At 52.5% G+C, this 15364-nt stretch overlaps 2 protein-coding genes and 1 long non-coding RNA gene across 3 annotated transcripts in view; 1 reads left to right on the top strand and 2 right to left on the bottom strand.

Annotated features, from left to right (window-relative positions):
* Window positions 1–263: 263 nt before the first annotated feature.
* Window positions 264–5144, bottom strand: ABTB1 (ankyrin repeat and BTB domain containing 1). The gene is given in 11 exon segments (XM_090285011.1): window positions 264–1626; window positions 1708–1765; window positions 1767–1891; window positions 3615–3659; window positions 3661–3688; window positions 3690–3831; window positions 4131–4322; window positions 4410–4453; window positions 4455–4518; window positions 4931–4978; window positions 5072–5144. Coding segments are annotated over 11 exon segments (1263 nt in total). The 5' UTR covers window positions 5130–5144; the 3' UTR covers window positions 264–1167.
* A 3027-nt stretch (window positions 5145–8171) lies between these two features.
* PODXL2 (podocalyxin like 2) overlaps window positions 8172–15364 on the bottom strand; it is a 63388-nt gene continuing 56195 nt past the window's right edge. Inside the window, exons 5-8 of the mRNA XM_090285901.1 lie at window positions 12445–12601; window positions 11767–11828; window positions 9322–9501; window positions 8172–8644 (exon numbers count right to left, since the gene is read on the bottom strand). Coding sequence (XP_090142027.1) covers window positions 8432–8644; window positions 9322–9501; window positions 11767–11828; window positions 12445–12601 — 612 coding nt within the window. The 3' untranslated portion in view covers window positions 8172–8431. The remainder of the gene's footprint in view (window positions 8645–9321; window positions 9502–11766; window positions 11829–12444; window positions 12602–15364) is intronic.
* On the top strand, window positions 8233–12061 carry LOC150002995 (uncharacterized). Its single transcript, XR_016512737.1, has 4 exons — window positions 8233–8669; window positions 10205–10281; window positions 10959–11084; window positions 11700–12061. It is a non-coding gene; the product is annotated as an uncharacterized LOC150002995 (long non-coding RNA).

Here is a 15364-nt window from a genome sequence, read left to right as displayed (position 1 = left end):
TAGCACAAACCAGAAGGGACCTCTTTATCAAACAGAGCTCTGTAACATAATTCTACAAGACAGAGAGAGCTCCGTAAACTAGAAGGTACCTTAATTAACCCAGGACTGCAATTCCAAACTGTTGTGGACCAAGTGCAAGAACCAAACAGTTGGACACAACAAATTAGAATTTAAAGAGCCTTTATTAGCTGGCCAGCGACTACCCACTCTCACTCCATGCAGGGATTCAAGTGAGTAGCCCCGAGCCTCAGTACAAAGCTGCTTATATAGTATAAACCTATATGCTGGGTTGCTAGCTAGGGGTAGTAGCACAACACAACCGTTGCTAGCTAGGGGTAGTTGCTACCTATGCTTGGCTGATACATGACTTGTTTGGGGGCAACTGTCCCCATGGGGTTTGCAACCACAAAACTAACATTCTCTACTTCTTTGGGGACAACTGTCACCATGGGGGTTTTGCAAAAATTTTCCACTCTAGTTCAAGTTCCAGCAAACAAATCAGAAAGCTCAGTGATTTAATTGAAAATGAAGGCAACAGGGAGTGCCAAGAATTAGAAGAGCGTCCCCAAGTGAAATCACTTGGCAGCTGTTAGGGAGTCTCCAAATTCGCACCTTAGGGTCCCCCAGTCCACACAGCCAATGGGACTCCCCGCCAAATACCCACTTACCAGAGTCTGAAGGTGTCCCATCTGGATCATCAGAATATGAAATCGGAAAAGTCGGTCATGCTGCCTGCCATTACCAGAACCAATAAGTAAAGACAAGGATTGAATCCTTATGGGTGCTTTATTCAGACGGCTGGAGATCTGAGAACACAGAGGGTTATGTGCCATCAAAACCCATCTTAACATTTCATTTCAAGCTGACCTTTTTATAAGAAGAAAGGGTAGGTAAAGGGTTTGGAAAAAAGATTAATTGGATTAGAGTTGCAGTCTGGTGGCAGTTTTCCTAGTATGTACTTCTCTATCTGCTGATCAACAATTCTTTATCTGCATCCCTCCTTGGAACACAATGGCTCAGATACCATCTCCGCATCTTACAGACCCCCTGAGGCACAAAGAGTTGAACTGCTTGTGGATCTTCCTGGAATAACAGCTTTCCCCATGCACTAATCACCTAAGCCTATCAACTAAAGCTAAAATCTTCCTTCACTCTGGAGTTCCACTGTCAAGAAGGCAGCAAGCTTGGTTTTAGGAAGCAAATAGCCAGAAAGAGCCAGGATGGGGTGTGGAGGGGGTTCTGGGGGAGGGAGGTGAAGAGTGGTGCACAGCCCCAGGGCCTTGGGGTCTGGTTTGTGAACTGCGGGAGGAAGCTTATCTCTAGGTGAACCTCTCTGGGGTCCTCCGGTACACCAGTGAGCGCACGTTTGACCAAACCACAGGTGCAGTCCATAGGGAGCCACTGGCCCCGTGGCAATCTGCAATCTAGGCCAATAGACACCAGCAGGTCCTCAAGAGCACATAGCTGCTGCTGTGTATCCTTGATGTTGCTGTAGGTCTATATGACTCCCATGCTGCTCATATAGAAGCAGATGTCATCTATCAGCAAGATGGAGTCTGGCTTCTGCCAGCCACCAGAGCCACCGCCTCCTCCCTCACAGCCTGAGAAGTCCTCCCACTCCACCAGCTGTGAACAGACTGGCTAAGGGCATGCCCACTACCCACCACCAACCACAGCCTGCCCCCACCTGCCGAAGCATCCACCAACCCACTTTCTTGATAACCTGGCCATGTACTCAGTGCACTGGTCCTCAAGGTGCACCACACCTTGGCCACAGGAACACACCTACCACACTGTCGTCATCCAGCAGCTGGTCTAGACTGCAGCCACACAGTCATTTCAGACCCAGCAATAGGTACATGTTGGCCGTGTTCAGCACATTGTAGGCCACCTTGGGTTGGGGTGGGGGGATGGCTGCAATTAAATAAGAGGTGAGGGTGGGTGCACCCCAAGGTCACCAAGGCCTCTCAGGGTCCCAGCAGTAAGGTTGGGACCTGCTGGGGAGAGGTTGGAGGCTTCAAGCAGAACAGGAACTCCCTACCCATGCCACGTGCCTTGCCCAGATCCCTGCAGGCATCCATGGGACCAGAAGGGACACAAGAGCCTGGGATTCCCATGCCTCAGGCAGGGCAGAGCCTAAGTTCTGAATCACACAGACCTGGGAAAGAAAATTCTAGCTGTGACATCTTGGGCAAATCACTTCACCTCTGTGCCTCAGCTTCCCTGTGAGGTGCAGACAATCATGCCTGCCTTAAAAGGCTGTCAGAAAAGTTGCTTCTGATAAAACTGAGGCAGGAACCCTACTAAAGGTGGGGAAGTAACTATTTACCAGCTCCTCCCACCCACCCATAGAGGCTGTGGGATTTAGGGCATAGCCATAGTTGTACCCTGTGCTGGGAGAGACCATGTGCTTAGCTTTGGTCCAGACTCCGGACTGCCACAGGAAGCAGGCTGGAAACAGAGCAGACGGGACCTCTGTTAACCCATTACAGGCCACGTGCATGGCGCTTACTTGTGCCAGGCACTGTACTTGCAACATGCGTATTCATCCACAGAAGACCTTAGGAGGTATAGCTATCAGTAGCCCCATTTTCTAGAGGAGGAAACTGAAACACAAAGTAGTTGAGTAGTTAGCCCAAGATCTCACAGCTCTTTCGGGAACTAACCTAGAGTCAAACCAGGTTTGGAGCCCAAGTCATTGCCCTGAGTCATTAATAAGCTGCCCTCTGGGCGGCAAAGCTTTCTGGGTCTGGGATGGGCCAAGGTGGATGCTGGGGTAGCAGGGGCCAGAGAGCTGGACTACGCTACAGGAGAAATAAAATAGAGGTAGGAGGGGTTCTCTAAAGGGCTATGTGGTAAATACTGTGTGCCACAGGGTCTCTTTCACAGCTGCTCAGCTCTGCCATTGTGCAAAAGCAGCCACGGACAGTACAGAAATGAATGGGTGTACTTGTGTCCCAGTAAAAATTTATTCACAAACAGGTTGGATATGGCCTGCAGCCCAAGAGGGAACGGACAACCAGCAAGCTGACCGCCCCGGGTCACTCACCTCCACAGGGACAAGAGACAAAGTTCTCTCTTCCAGAAGCTACCGCGTGTACAGTGACCTTCACACACACACACCCTGGAAGAGAACACTCTTGGTACTATCTGCTGCCGCCCATGGTGCCCTGTGTTAAGGAGGCCTTGGAACAGATGAAGACACAGGCAGGCAGCAACAGAACAGTGGACAGGAGATAGAGAACCTCAGGGTCTGCAGCAAACTACAGGCAGAAGGCTCAGGGATCCCCACTGTTGTGGAAATCTAGGGTTACTGTCCTCTGGTTGAAGAAGTTGGAAATCCCATGTGGCTGACACTATGTCCCCAAGTGTCATGTGCTCATGACATGGGTTTTGTCACTCATTTCTGTTATGGAACCTAAAGAGGACCCCTATGACTAAAAGAAAAATCCAAATGGGCCCCATGCTTCCTCTCCAGCATCATAGAAAACCTGTCTCTCAGAGCCAGTCAGGACCTGAGCACACCTTTGAAGCCCCAGTGACATGGGCTGTGTATCTATGCTGACCATGGTGCTCCCCAACTCCCAGCCCCTGGTACAGTGCAAGCAGACCACCCCAGCCTGCACCTTGGGGTGGTTGTTGTATATGTAGTAGATAGCATACATGGGTGAAGATGTAGGGCAAGATACAGGGTGATGGCCAAACGGTCACCAATGGCCTACTGCCCCTCATTCTCTGAGAAGTTGTCATCCAGCAGGGCCCGGAAGGAGTCAATGCGGCCACACAAGAAGGTTTGGGGAAGGCTGGGCTTAGGAAAGGCCAGGGCCATAGCTGTGCCCAGAGGACTTGGCCCAGGGCTTAAGGGGAGGTGGGGGAGAGGAGGTGGACATCTTGTGACAGAGAAAGCTGTAACCCTCCACTCAGAAACAGACATTAGGACAGATTTTAAGGCAGAATGGTTGGCTTCAGCCAAGAGCCTTCTCTAACTTGATCCTGGAGGAGTGGACTGCCACCCTATTTGCAGATCTAAATACAAGACAACAACAAAAGTAAACAACTAGGCTCAGAAAAGGGAAGTGATTGGTTCAAGGCTACACCAGGAATATAACCCAAATGTGGGGCTTGCCTACCACAGCCTGGTCCCCAGAAATGTCTCCTGCCCATCAGACCCAGATCCAAGCCTGTGTGCTTAAGTAGGAGCTCAGGGAGCAGGGGGCAGTCGGCCAGTAAGACCAGGTCCTCCCAGAGCCAGGGTTCCTCTGGTGGGAAGGGCCTGATGCTCAGCACCTTCACATACGTGTAAATGCCCGGCTTGGATGCCACTGCAGAGGAGACAATGCAGCTTCAGGGAGCCAGGCTGGCCCTTCCAGTTCCTGCCCAAATCCATGGACCTCAAAGCCTGGACACACAGTACAGAGACACTTCCTTGCACTTGGCCTAAAGGTCATTCATTCAATAGCTGGCACTGCTTGGCCACGCACTCACAGTCACTGTGTTCCACACTGACATCCAGGTGGCCTGGGAGCAGTATGGGAGGCTCAGTCAGGACTTGAGCGGGGATATTAGCAGTACCCAGGCATGTAGTTTCACAGGTGGTCCCTCCTGCTCAGCCACTTGGCTGCAGGGCTGGGACTTCTGGGCCTACATGCTGCCTTGATTTCCCCATAAGAGCCAATGCCTGAGTTCTACAGGCCCCAGAACAGAGGGGAGGGGGGCTCAGTTTGTGGGTGAAACAAGCTCTTCCTCAGCAGATATACCAGCCCATTGTCTGCAAACCCAACCCTGGAGTCAACTGAAACTGACTCTCACTGCAGAGGACAAAGCACCAGGTAGTGAAAGTTCAGCCCAAGGCCATAGCTGGGTTTGCTCCAGAACAGAAAAGCAGCCCCCTCCCTACCTGCCCAACCCAGGCCTGAGAGTGAGAGATCACCTGTGTATAGGTACGACAGCAGGGCCTCAAAGGCCATGCATGGGATTACTCTACAGGGAGAGACAGTCAGGAAGGAAGATCAGAAGTGAGGTCAGCACAAGTCCCCTGCTGTCCCCCTGCTCCCCCACCCCTGGGAAAGACATACCAGTGGGTGCCTGAGGACCATGATGTTCCTGCCCTTCCGTCTGGTGTCCAGCATACTGGTGAAGTAGGCACTGCATGCACCCATGACGCAGTGATAGGCCCGGGAGGGTTTCCTGTGCACCACAAAGAGCACCTCTCCTCAGTCTCACCACTCCAGTCCCCTATTCCATCATGTAGGACAGGGTTCCCTGACCCTCGAGGCCGCAGACCCATAGATCACAAAACTGGTCCCTGGTGCCAAAAAGGTTGTAGGAGAGCCTTCAGCCCCATGCAGGCCACACCCACCACAGACTCACTGGGCAAAGGCCATCCACATTCCCTGTGCTGCATCTCACCATTGCAGGAAGTAGTCATAGTAGTCCCGCCCCCTGCAGGAGACTGTTACTTGCTTATAATCACGCAGGGCCCGATAGATGGTACCACTTATGGCTCCATAGAAGTAGCATTCACCCTAGAAAGGGGGCCTCGCAGTGGGTTCCTCAGGGCAGCAGGGCTCATTAGTCAGCAAGGCCATGGGGCTGCATGCCATAGGGGGGAAATTCTAATCTCCATCTTCCTTCTCCCCTCTTCCTCACATGTAGGGTCCGTAAACCCTGGAGATGCCTTCCTAAATGACCCTGGACCTGCTCTGACCCCAGGGCTTAGGTACAAAGACAAAGCCCTGTACAGTCACACACATATATTCACTCACATATACCACGGACTACACAAAACAGGCTGAAAGGCTGGCCCTGTTGTACACTGGGGACACTGCCATTAACAGACAGACAGGTCCCTGTTCTCACTTAAGTGACATCCCTGTGGGGCAGAAGAACAATAAACAGATTAACAAATGATATCAGGTGCTATGAAGAAAAACAAAACAAGATGAAGGATGACAGTGACAGCAGCCACCACACAGGGAGGCCATGGAAGGGCACTGTGGCAGGGACAATGTGCAGAGACCTGAATGGAGTGAGAGGGTCAGCCATGCAGAGGTCTGGAAATGGCAGTCTAAGCAGGAGGAATAGCAAGTGCAAAGGCTCTGAGGCAGCAGCTAACTTGGAGCAGTGCAGAGGAGGCCAGTATGGCTGGAACAAGGAGCACATGGGAAAGCCCAAGAAGAGAGGCCAGAGAGGGAGGAGCAGGTCATGTATAAGCTCCCAGGCAAAGCAAGGAATTCTAGTTCTTTGCTAAATACAGTAAGAAGCCATCAGAGGATTTTAATAAGCCCATCACATTTGTTGAGCTCCACTTGGCTGTGATATAGAAAATAGACTGTAGGTGGGGCAGAAGGGGCAGCCACAAGGCCAGTGAGGAGGCTGGCACTGCATGCAGGGAGAGATGGTCCAGGGAGAGATGCTGTAGGTGGGATGGGCAGGAACAGTGGAGGTGAGAAGTTGACAGGGCAGAGAACAGGTTCTGAAAGTAGAGCTCAGAGTACTTCCTGACTGGGTGTAGGGGCAAGGAAAAGAGAGGACGCAAGGCTGTTTGCAAATGTGTACACATGCCTTAGAGCCCCTGCACGCATGTACACACATACACCCACCGCCCCTGCTCCCTTCCCTCACCATTGGCCAGAGGTAGAGTACCAGCTCCTCATGCTCATACAGGTAGGTGTACTACCTGAGGTAGAGAAGGGAGTACCAGGAGGCAGCAGTCAGGACTGAAGCAACAGCTTCACCCACTCTGACCACCTACTCAGCTGGCACTCACAAGGGAGTGATGTCCCACTTGTCACATACATTCCTAACAATATTTCACTGCTCCAGTAGGTACCTGGGCAGGGACAGGGGAGGTCAGAGCCTGGGTCAAGACAGGCTCACAGTCTGGGAGGGAAGATCTGTGGAAGTGGAAGGAGGGGAGACATTCTTTTTGGCTGAAAGAAGCCTCCCCCAGATGAGGGCAGATGACAGACACACCAGCGCAGACATGGTGTGGAGGTGGGAACACAAAAGGCAGACCCTGAGCGTCAGAAGCCAGGACCCAAAGCTGAAGAGGGTGAGACTCTGGCCTGTAGGCATTTGGGAGAGAGGAAGTTATAGGAGCTCTGCTTCAGCCAGGACCCTCTAGCGGCTTGGGGCAGTAGGTTGGCTGGGGGAGGCTGTAGGCAGGGGAACCAAGGAGGAAGCCGCCTGTAGACATCCTGGTGCTGTGGAAGTATGCTAGGAAGCAGAAAGATTCTAGAAGGCAAAAGTCAGAAGACAGGTACAATGAGTGATGCAATGTCGAGGTAAGGGGGTCACCATGGATGGTGGTGGAGACATCACTGAGTAAGGCAGCACTGGGGAACATCCAGGTTGGACCAGGGAATGCTGAGTAGCATTCAGCTTTGGGAATTATCAACTAACTCCTAGGTGGCACCTGATGCGTGAGAGGGACTCAGGAAAGCTGTGGGAATAAGTAATGGGGAAGGAAGGGCCAAGAAAAAGAGGGGCCCCACATCCCAACAGGGCGCCCTCTCCTACCCTCCAGAACCATGTGGATAGCGATTTCAGGGCCATATTTGCTTTAGCTGCATGTATTAATTTCTGCATCTCCAGTGACCAGAGGTTGAATCTCGGCCCTACGTTTTCCCAATGCCAGATGCACGGGCATCAGAGAGGTCCCACCTCAGGAGTCCCAGGCCCGCCCCGGCCTAACGTCAGCGCAGAGTACTCAGGGCGAACCCCCTCTCCGCCGCCTCCTCCTCCGGGCCTCAGTGGCGGTCCTGTTCCCTGGAACCACCCCGCCGTCGCGCGCCCCTGTAGGGCTGCTGTGACCACCCGGCCCCCGCCCCGACTCCCCGGCGGCCCGGCGGCGAGCGGTCTGCGGTGGGTCAGCTGCTGGTGCCAGGCGGCCTCCGGCACGCCAGGAGCTGCAGGCACTCCGAGGGCGCACAAGCTCTGGGGCGGCGGGCCCTCGCCGCGCTCGGCACACCTCCCCCTTCCCGCAGGCGTGAAGGCGCTGTTACCTGTGGCGTGGACGAGCGGAAAGGCGTGGACCTGCCACGGGAAGCGGAGGCAGCGAAAGCGACAGCGACTTGGGCAATTCCGAGCTCACGGAAACGGCACGCCCGCCCCACCCCTCCCTCCCGCTCAGCCCTCCCACCCCGCAGCAAAAACTAGTCTGGCAGGCGGACGGTCTGGGCCCGGCGTGGGCTCCGGGCAGTTTTAATGGGGGCGGGGGGGTGGGGGTGCTCCCGGGACCGGCCCCTCAGGACGTCGGGTGGGGTGGAAAAGGCTATGCCAAGGCTGTTTCGCGGGGAGGCGGAAGGAGCCAGCCCCTGGGACCAGGTTGGGGGGAACCAGGCTGTAGGGGGCGGTGGCCGGGAGGTAAGGGTCGCTGCTGTGCGCCCTGGGTCCTTCTTGCTCGTCGTGGCGCGGCCGGCTCACGCCCTCACAGGTGTGTGTCCTCCTCGAACACGTCCGAGTCCTCAGGGTCCCGCTTGGCCCCCATGAACGCGCTCCAGCCCCCCGGGCCGTTGACGACCCCGCCGCCGTTCAGGCTGGGCTGCTTCTCCTGCATCTCCGACTGGCTGTCGCTGGCCACGTCCAGCGTGGGGTTGTCGTGGCAGCCGTTTTCTACGAAGCGCAGCTCCTCACCGTGCGACTGCGGGCCGGGACCGTGCTGCTGGGTGAGCGCCCCCGGCCCAGCCCTGCCCCTGCCCAACCCACAGCTGCCTCTCCATGCCCCGGTCAGTGACCTTGAACGAGTCATTTCATTGTTCCTTCCCCCGTCTGTAAAACCCTACACAGGGAACCCTAGAGACCCTCGACAGATAGCTCTGCCCTTCTGTTATGTTCCCACAGCCCCAACTCCTTCCTTAAAATAATTCTGATCCTTTGACTAAACAAGCTCGTGGCCCCCAGGACACTAGCTGATCCCCCTAACAGCCTCCTTACAGAGGCTCCGGGGAACTCCTGGGAAAAATGGGAGTCTTGCCTCTCCTGTGTGGGGAGTATTATCTTGACCCCTGAGTAGTGCTGACCCAGGGCTTCTCTGGTGAAACATCCAGATGAGCTCAGACCTGCAGGGCTACTCTGCCCCAGGACAGGCTGGTGCCATGGAGGGCTCCTGTGTTTGGGGCTAGCGCCCTGCACAGAAGGTCGACTGAGATGCGAACACTGGACAAGTGGCCTCAGCCTTAGTACCCCATCCCAGGACAACTACTGCCAGCCCACATAAGATGAAGACACTGAGTCTCCAGATAAGCTTGCTGGGCACTCCCATCTCCACCAGCACTGTCCCCAACCCAGGACCTCTGCCCCACCTGCCCCCACGCTCACCACATGTTTGAGCTTCGGCAGCCGGCGCTGCCAGCAGTTGTAGAGCAGGCCCAGCACGATGATGATCACACAGATGGCACCGATGACCACCAACACCACAAAGAGCGTCCCGTAGTCACTACGCACCTGGCTGGCCCGGGCCTGGCAGCTGCTTGTTGTGGAGTAGTTCTGGATGCCAATCTGAGGGTGGGAGGGGACAGGCTCCTCAGCTGAGGTCCTGGGGTGATGTGGCTCCCACCCGCATGGGGCCATGGGGTTGGAGCTTAGGAACAGGGACAAGCTTTGAGGAGTTGGCACACTTCTAGCTCCTGAAGCTCCCTTAGAAGTTTAGATCTGTGTTCAAGAGAGACTCATTCTGCCCTGTGCCCACCCTGTTCACCTGGGGGCAGCTACAAGCCTCTCTACCCCACTTCTCCATTCTCTGCCTCCCCCTCACATCCCCACCATGGCTCTGATTGACCCTGATCCTGTTGGAACAGAGGTCTGATTCTAAATCCACCTAGTTGTGGCCCTGACCCCCTGAGACTGCCTTCCCATGCTGCCAGTCATGAACCAAACTTGATAAAGAGTCCCCACACCTGTCTCACCAGTTAAAAAAAAAAAAAAAAAAGACAAAGGCAGCTGTGAGCTCCTTGCCACACATCCTCCACCAAACACCACCGCTGAATTAGGCTCCTGAGACACAGCTTCCACCTTGGAGTGGGGTATTCTGGTATTATCCTGGCCATTATGGGCCAGAGACAGTGCAAGGGATGCTGGGGACAGTGCACATCATGGGCTTCCTTTTCCCACTGGAGTAGGTCACCAGTAGTATTTAGCTGCCTAGCCCCACTCCCACAGTGCAGGTGGTCTCGGGTGGGCCTGCTTACTCTGTCTGGACCAGAGGCTGCTGTGCCCTGACTCAGCCCAGCAAATGTTCTCTCCACAAATCAGCATCCAGACAGAATGGGAGCAAAGAAGGTAAGACTCCCTCCTCGGAAGACAGGTGCGAGGGTGAAGGTGCTCTTTCCTGGCTCCTGGTGCATAGAGCTGGGAGTGTTCTTTCTGCCTTGTACTCCTTTCTAATGCCAGATATTCAGCTCTTCTTTGGTTTCTGTGAACCACCTTTATGTTTCCAGTATTTTTCTCTATTGACTTTTTAAGTTATCAAGCATCCATTTTTCTTGCTAGAACTAGATAAATTTGTCCACTAATAAATTTCCAAAGGCCCAACATGCCTTTGGCTATCTCAGATAGTATGAAGTATCCAGTAAAGCCAGAATACCCATGAGCTGGTAAAAGAGGCAGGAAGGTCTATAAAAAAAGTTAAGGCCAGCCTGTTTCTACCAGCTCTCAGGGTACACAAACCTAGACATTTATAACCAGAACATCCCTTAGTATAGATACAGCATCATGGTGAAAGACCTGAGTCTTGAGTCATTCAGGCCTGGTCCAAAGCTACTAGCTGTGTAATCTCAGGGGAGTCACCACCTTCCCTGGGCTTCAGCTCTAACCTTAAATGGGGTACCAAGACCACTCAATAGGGTGCCTCATTTAATGCTCACAAGCCCTGGGCTGGGGGCGGTGAGGGAACAGAGCACAGTCTGGCACTCCATAAGCATTCAATAAGCTAATCAAAAAAAACTGAATTCCCACAGAATGCACCCCTCATCTTTGCATGTTGTAGATGAGGCAGGACCACAGCCATGCACAGCTCATCTTTATTGTCAAATACTGCATACCCCTCAACAAGGAGGACTGACGACAGATCATTGCATTTCACAGTAAGTAAAAGGGATTTTGGTAGAGATGGTAACTGTCCTCAAGAAGGGAAGTAGAATAAGGAGCAGGAAGCAATGTGGACCTGCCCCTCCCATCGACCATGGCTCTGCTCCACTCTGTAGCAAGCCTGTCTCCTCAGTCAAGGTGTCCAGGATGGGCCAGAAGCTGGTCAGGGGTGAATTTCCAGAAGGCAGGGCTCTCTGCTGTGCCCTGAGCCCCACCCCTCAACCTCAGCTGGCAAAGCACTGCTGACTCCCATGATCTCTGAAGGAATATCCAGACCGCTTGTGCTTTCCCCTGTGGTTCTGAAGCTACAGCACATGCTCCCACCCACCAGGCTTCTAAACAATTCCTTGGCCAGATATGGTGTTTCTCCCACTGTCTACCCCCAAAACTCCCACCTACCTGTCAAAATTCCCCTCAGAGGCGTCCTTCCCTCTGAGTCCTCTCCTGATCATCACCCGCCCCTCAGACACTTTCTGCCCCTGACTGTCACATGCACAGTGTGGTTGGTAGTTAAGTGCTCGTACACACTCTCTCCCATGGGAACTGTGTCTTAGGAGACCTGAAAGGAAGAGCTACAGAGCAAGAGTCTGTTTTTTGGTCCTTTGTACCAGATGACACAGGCAGCCCTCTTCCCAGAATTTTAAGGAACAGGAGGAGAACTTGCCCCTGGCCTCTTACCTCCATCAGACTCCTGCGGATATCACCCAACATGGAAAGAACATCTTGAGTGGGCACCACTCCTGGAGGGAGACATCATCATCAGCACAGCCTTGGCCACTGAGGCACTCTCCCTGAGGACTCCTGGTCCTTTGGACAGACTCTGATCTGAGCTTCTACTTCTAGAGCTTTATTCCCTGGCTCCTGACCACTCACAGATCTCATAGCACATGCATGACAACTCGGCTTGCTGCCCACTGGTTGACTCATTAAAAGATTCAGTGACTGCCTACTGACAGATGTGATACCAGGAGGTCACTTCCACAGCTCCTTAAGGCCACATTCAAAACACACCCCTTCTCAGCCCACCACAAAGTATACAGGGCTACTGTCTGGCACCTGTGCTGAAACCACACATCTTCCCCTCTTATTCACAATGTTCCCACCTTCCTCCTCCTCCTACCTCCCAGCTTGTTGGTACTAACAGACCCTAAACTAGAGAGTCTAAGCAGCACCTCATCCTGCTATCCTAAAAGCCCATCCCACATCCAAAAGCCCTGGCTGCACTTTCCCACAGTTCTGCAGGAGTGCTCCCATGGCCTTGAAACTTATACTGATTTGGTCTGCCTCCCAATGCCCTCCTGGACCCTCTCCCCAGACATGTCAATACCCCCCTCCTGTGGGTGTCCCCCAGCTCACCCTGCTCGCCCACCAAGGTCATTAGAAGGTGCTGCTCCTTCTCACTGGGCTTGCTCAGGGAGATATGCCAGTCCCCATGGTGGCCGCTGCCATGGCGGGGTAGCACCTCCTCCACCAGGGCCAGGAGCTGTAGCCCCCAGTGCTGCCGAAATACCTCCTACAGGGCAAAAACAGAGCCTATGCTCAGGAAGACAGCTCTAATCACCCCAGCCCCCTCTCCAACCTCCACCCATCAGCAAAACACTGGGAAAGGCATCTGGCTATTCCAGAGGGAGCTGCTCTGGACCACTCAAGAAGCTATGAGCTTGGTCTTCAGGAGGAACTATGCATTGTTCCCTACAAGCACCCAAGTGCTCCTTCCCACCTTGGTTTGTCCCATGAGGAAGGTGTGGGACCTATCCAGGGATACTTGCAGTTGAGCTGTGGGTACAGATACACCCACATATGATGACAAGTCCAGGAAATGGGTATGTAGCATATGAAGGAGTATGGAAGACTGTTCGTGGTGCCTGTCTGTTCTAGTGTACAGTGCATGGGGTGTGGAGGTAAAGGACCAAAAGATGTTTACAGTCATACAGCCACCAAAGACCAGAAGGACAGTGAAAAGCAGTATAACTGTGTTCGTCTCTCATCTGTCATTGCAGAGATACAGCCCAAAGTTGGGGAATCAAGAAAGATGTCTCAGTACTTTAATGGTGGTAGTGGTGACCAGAAGAACTAAACAGAGATGGTCAAAATGGTAACTTCCTCCCCCTGGAAAGCAGGGCTGGGAGCAAGAGCAGAGGTGTAAGGACTCTTCTTTCTCATCTGACACTCTCTTGTACTGTTTAGATTTTCTTGACCTTGTATATGTGTAATTACATTTTTTTTTTTAAAGCAAGAGGCTGGCACTGAGCAGGCATGCAGTGAGTGGCAGGAGCTAAGGCTGCATGTGGCTGGGGGCCAAGACCCTGCCTCTGGCTCCCAGCCTGCCACTGACCCTACCAAGCCCCATCTGAGAAGAGACCCTCCTTTGGCCCTGTGGCTGCTGCCCATCCCACTTCCCCCAACCCTCAGCTCCTCTCCAGCAGCTTTCTCCCTCCTGTACCTTGGAAGTCAACAATTTCCTGCTCCTGGCCTCCAAAGCTCCCAGCCAGATACCCCTCTGCCAGCTGCTCAGCTCTCTGGAGTGCCCTGCTGTGAAGGTGTGAGCCAGGGCTGCCGCAAGGCAAAGGCATTTCACCAGGCCACCCTCTGCAACCCCTAGCATTCCTAGTCACCTTTCTGCTAGAGCCCCAGCTAATGAGCTTTCCCTGGATGTCATGTCAACCTGAAGGCCACCAGGGTAAAGTTTCTCATTACCATGGCAAATATCAGATTTAGGTTCAAGCCTTGACACTCACTAGTGTAACAGACACTCAACTGAGTTTTAAATTTGGAAGAAGACTGGTGCCTGGAGATTGCCATATGCAGTAAAAAGTCCTAGTTCCTGAAATGGTTCTTACCATCTTCACGTGTGTGTATGTATATGTGTAGGGAAGGGGTGCAAGCCCACACCTGTCTGAGCAGGGTACACAGTGAATGCACTGGGACCCAGCAGCCCCACTGCTTGCAAAACAAAAACAAAAAAATAAACCAAAAAACACCCCCTGCCACCAGCAGTGCCTCCGCCCGTACTACAGCCCTATGCTCCACTATGTGTGCATGCCTCACATTTTCCTGGGTCGAACTGTCTGCCTCGTTTAAATCGTCACAGTAAGCCCAGGCTATTAGCCAAATGCCCACATTTTCAGATGGACTCATAGAGGTGCAATTCTTGCTAAAAGTCATGGAGCTGATAAATGTCAGAACCAGGATTTGAACCCACATTATTTAGATTGCAAAGCCAGTGCTTCTCTCCCAGGACACTAACCCTCAATTTCTACCTACAGAATCAATGGTATGAAATATGAATAGTCATCACACTCCCAGAACTGATATTGTGGGCCTGTGGGCTTCAGCCAGGCAATCCATTAAGCTGTATACTTCAAGATCTGTGTGCTTTTCTGGGTGTATAAGTCATTAGAACTTTTCTTAAGTGCAGTACACTCATGGGTATAAACTATCTTCCCTGCTGATTCTTGGGCAGATGATCCTTCTCACAAATCACACAGTTTCTCTCACTATAGGTGCTCCAGCTCCACTGGTATGGTCCTTACAGCAAACCGGAAGGGACATACCATTAGCTATCAGATCATTTTGTCTTTTGGCAATATGGCAGATGGAATTTATGAAAGCTCTGCTCTCCCACCTTGCTACATACATAAATACCAGGTAAAACACAACAAAACAATGAAGATGGTTCTAAAAGCATGTCCCACCTCCAGCCCAAAGGAGGCAGAAATAGAGGGAACTCAAAACAAGAAAAGTAAGCTGACATTAAAGCCACAGTAATTCCTGGGCATCCAGGACCCAGATATAGGATCCAGCAGTTGGAGACTTGACTTTTAATGCTCACATGGAGACCGGATATGTGTTCCTGGCCCAGGAAAGGTGAAGAACTAGAGCAGAGTACCAGGATAGAACCTCAAAAAGAAGCCCTTTCAGTAAAATGGGGACTTGAAAAACTTCCCACTCATGGGGAAGAGCTCTAAGAGGTATGCATGGATAGGAGAAAAAAAGCATTACCCAAAATCACTTAAAAACCCCAGGCTTACACTTCACCATGGAATCTAAACTTGTAGTCCTTTGTGCTATAGAAATCCAAGCCAAGATATAAGATTAAATTTATTTTAAGACTATTGGAACTCCCGAAAGTACCCTCAAATCACTCTGCAGAAATTCTTTCACAACCTGAGATTCAAGATGAGATCACAATAAATTATGATTCATATGAGGGAATAAGGCACAAATGCAACAAGAGAACTGACATACCAAGATGTGGTCACTACTGCATCTCCTT

Source organism: Furipterus horrens, unplaced genomic scaffold (assembly GCF_987537825.1).
Source record: "Furipterus horrens unplaced genomic scaffold, mFurHor1.1.pri manual_scaffold_8, whole genome shotgun sequence".
Classification (NCBI taxonomy): Eukaryota; Metazoa; Chordata; class Mammalia; order Chiroptera; family Furipteridae; genus Furipterus; species Furipterus horrens.
This window is presented reverse-complemented; position numbering and strand designations above follow the sequence as displayed.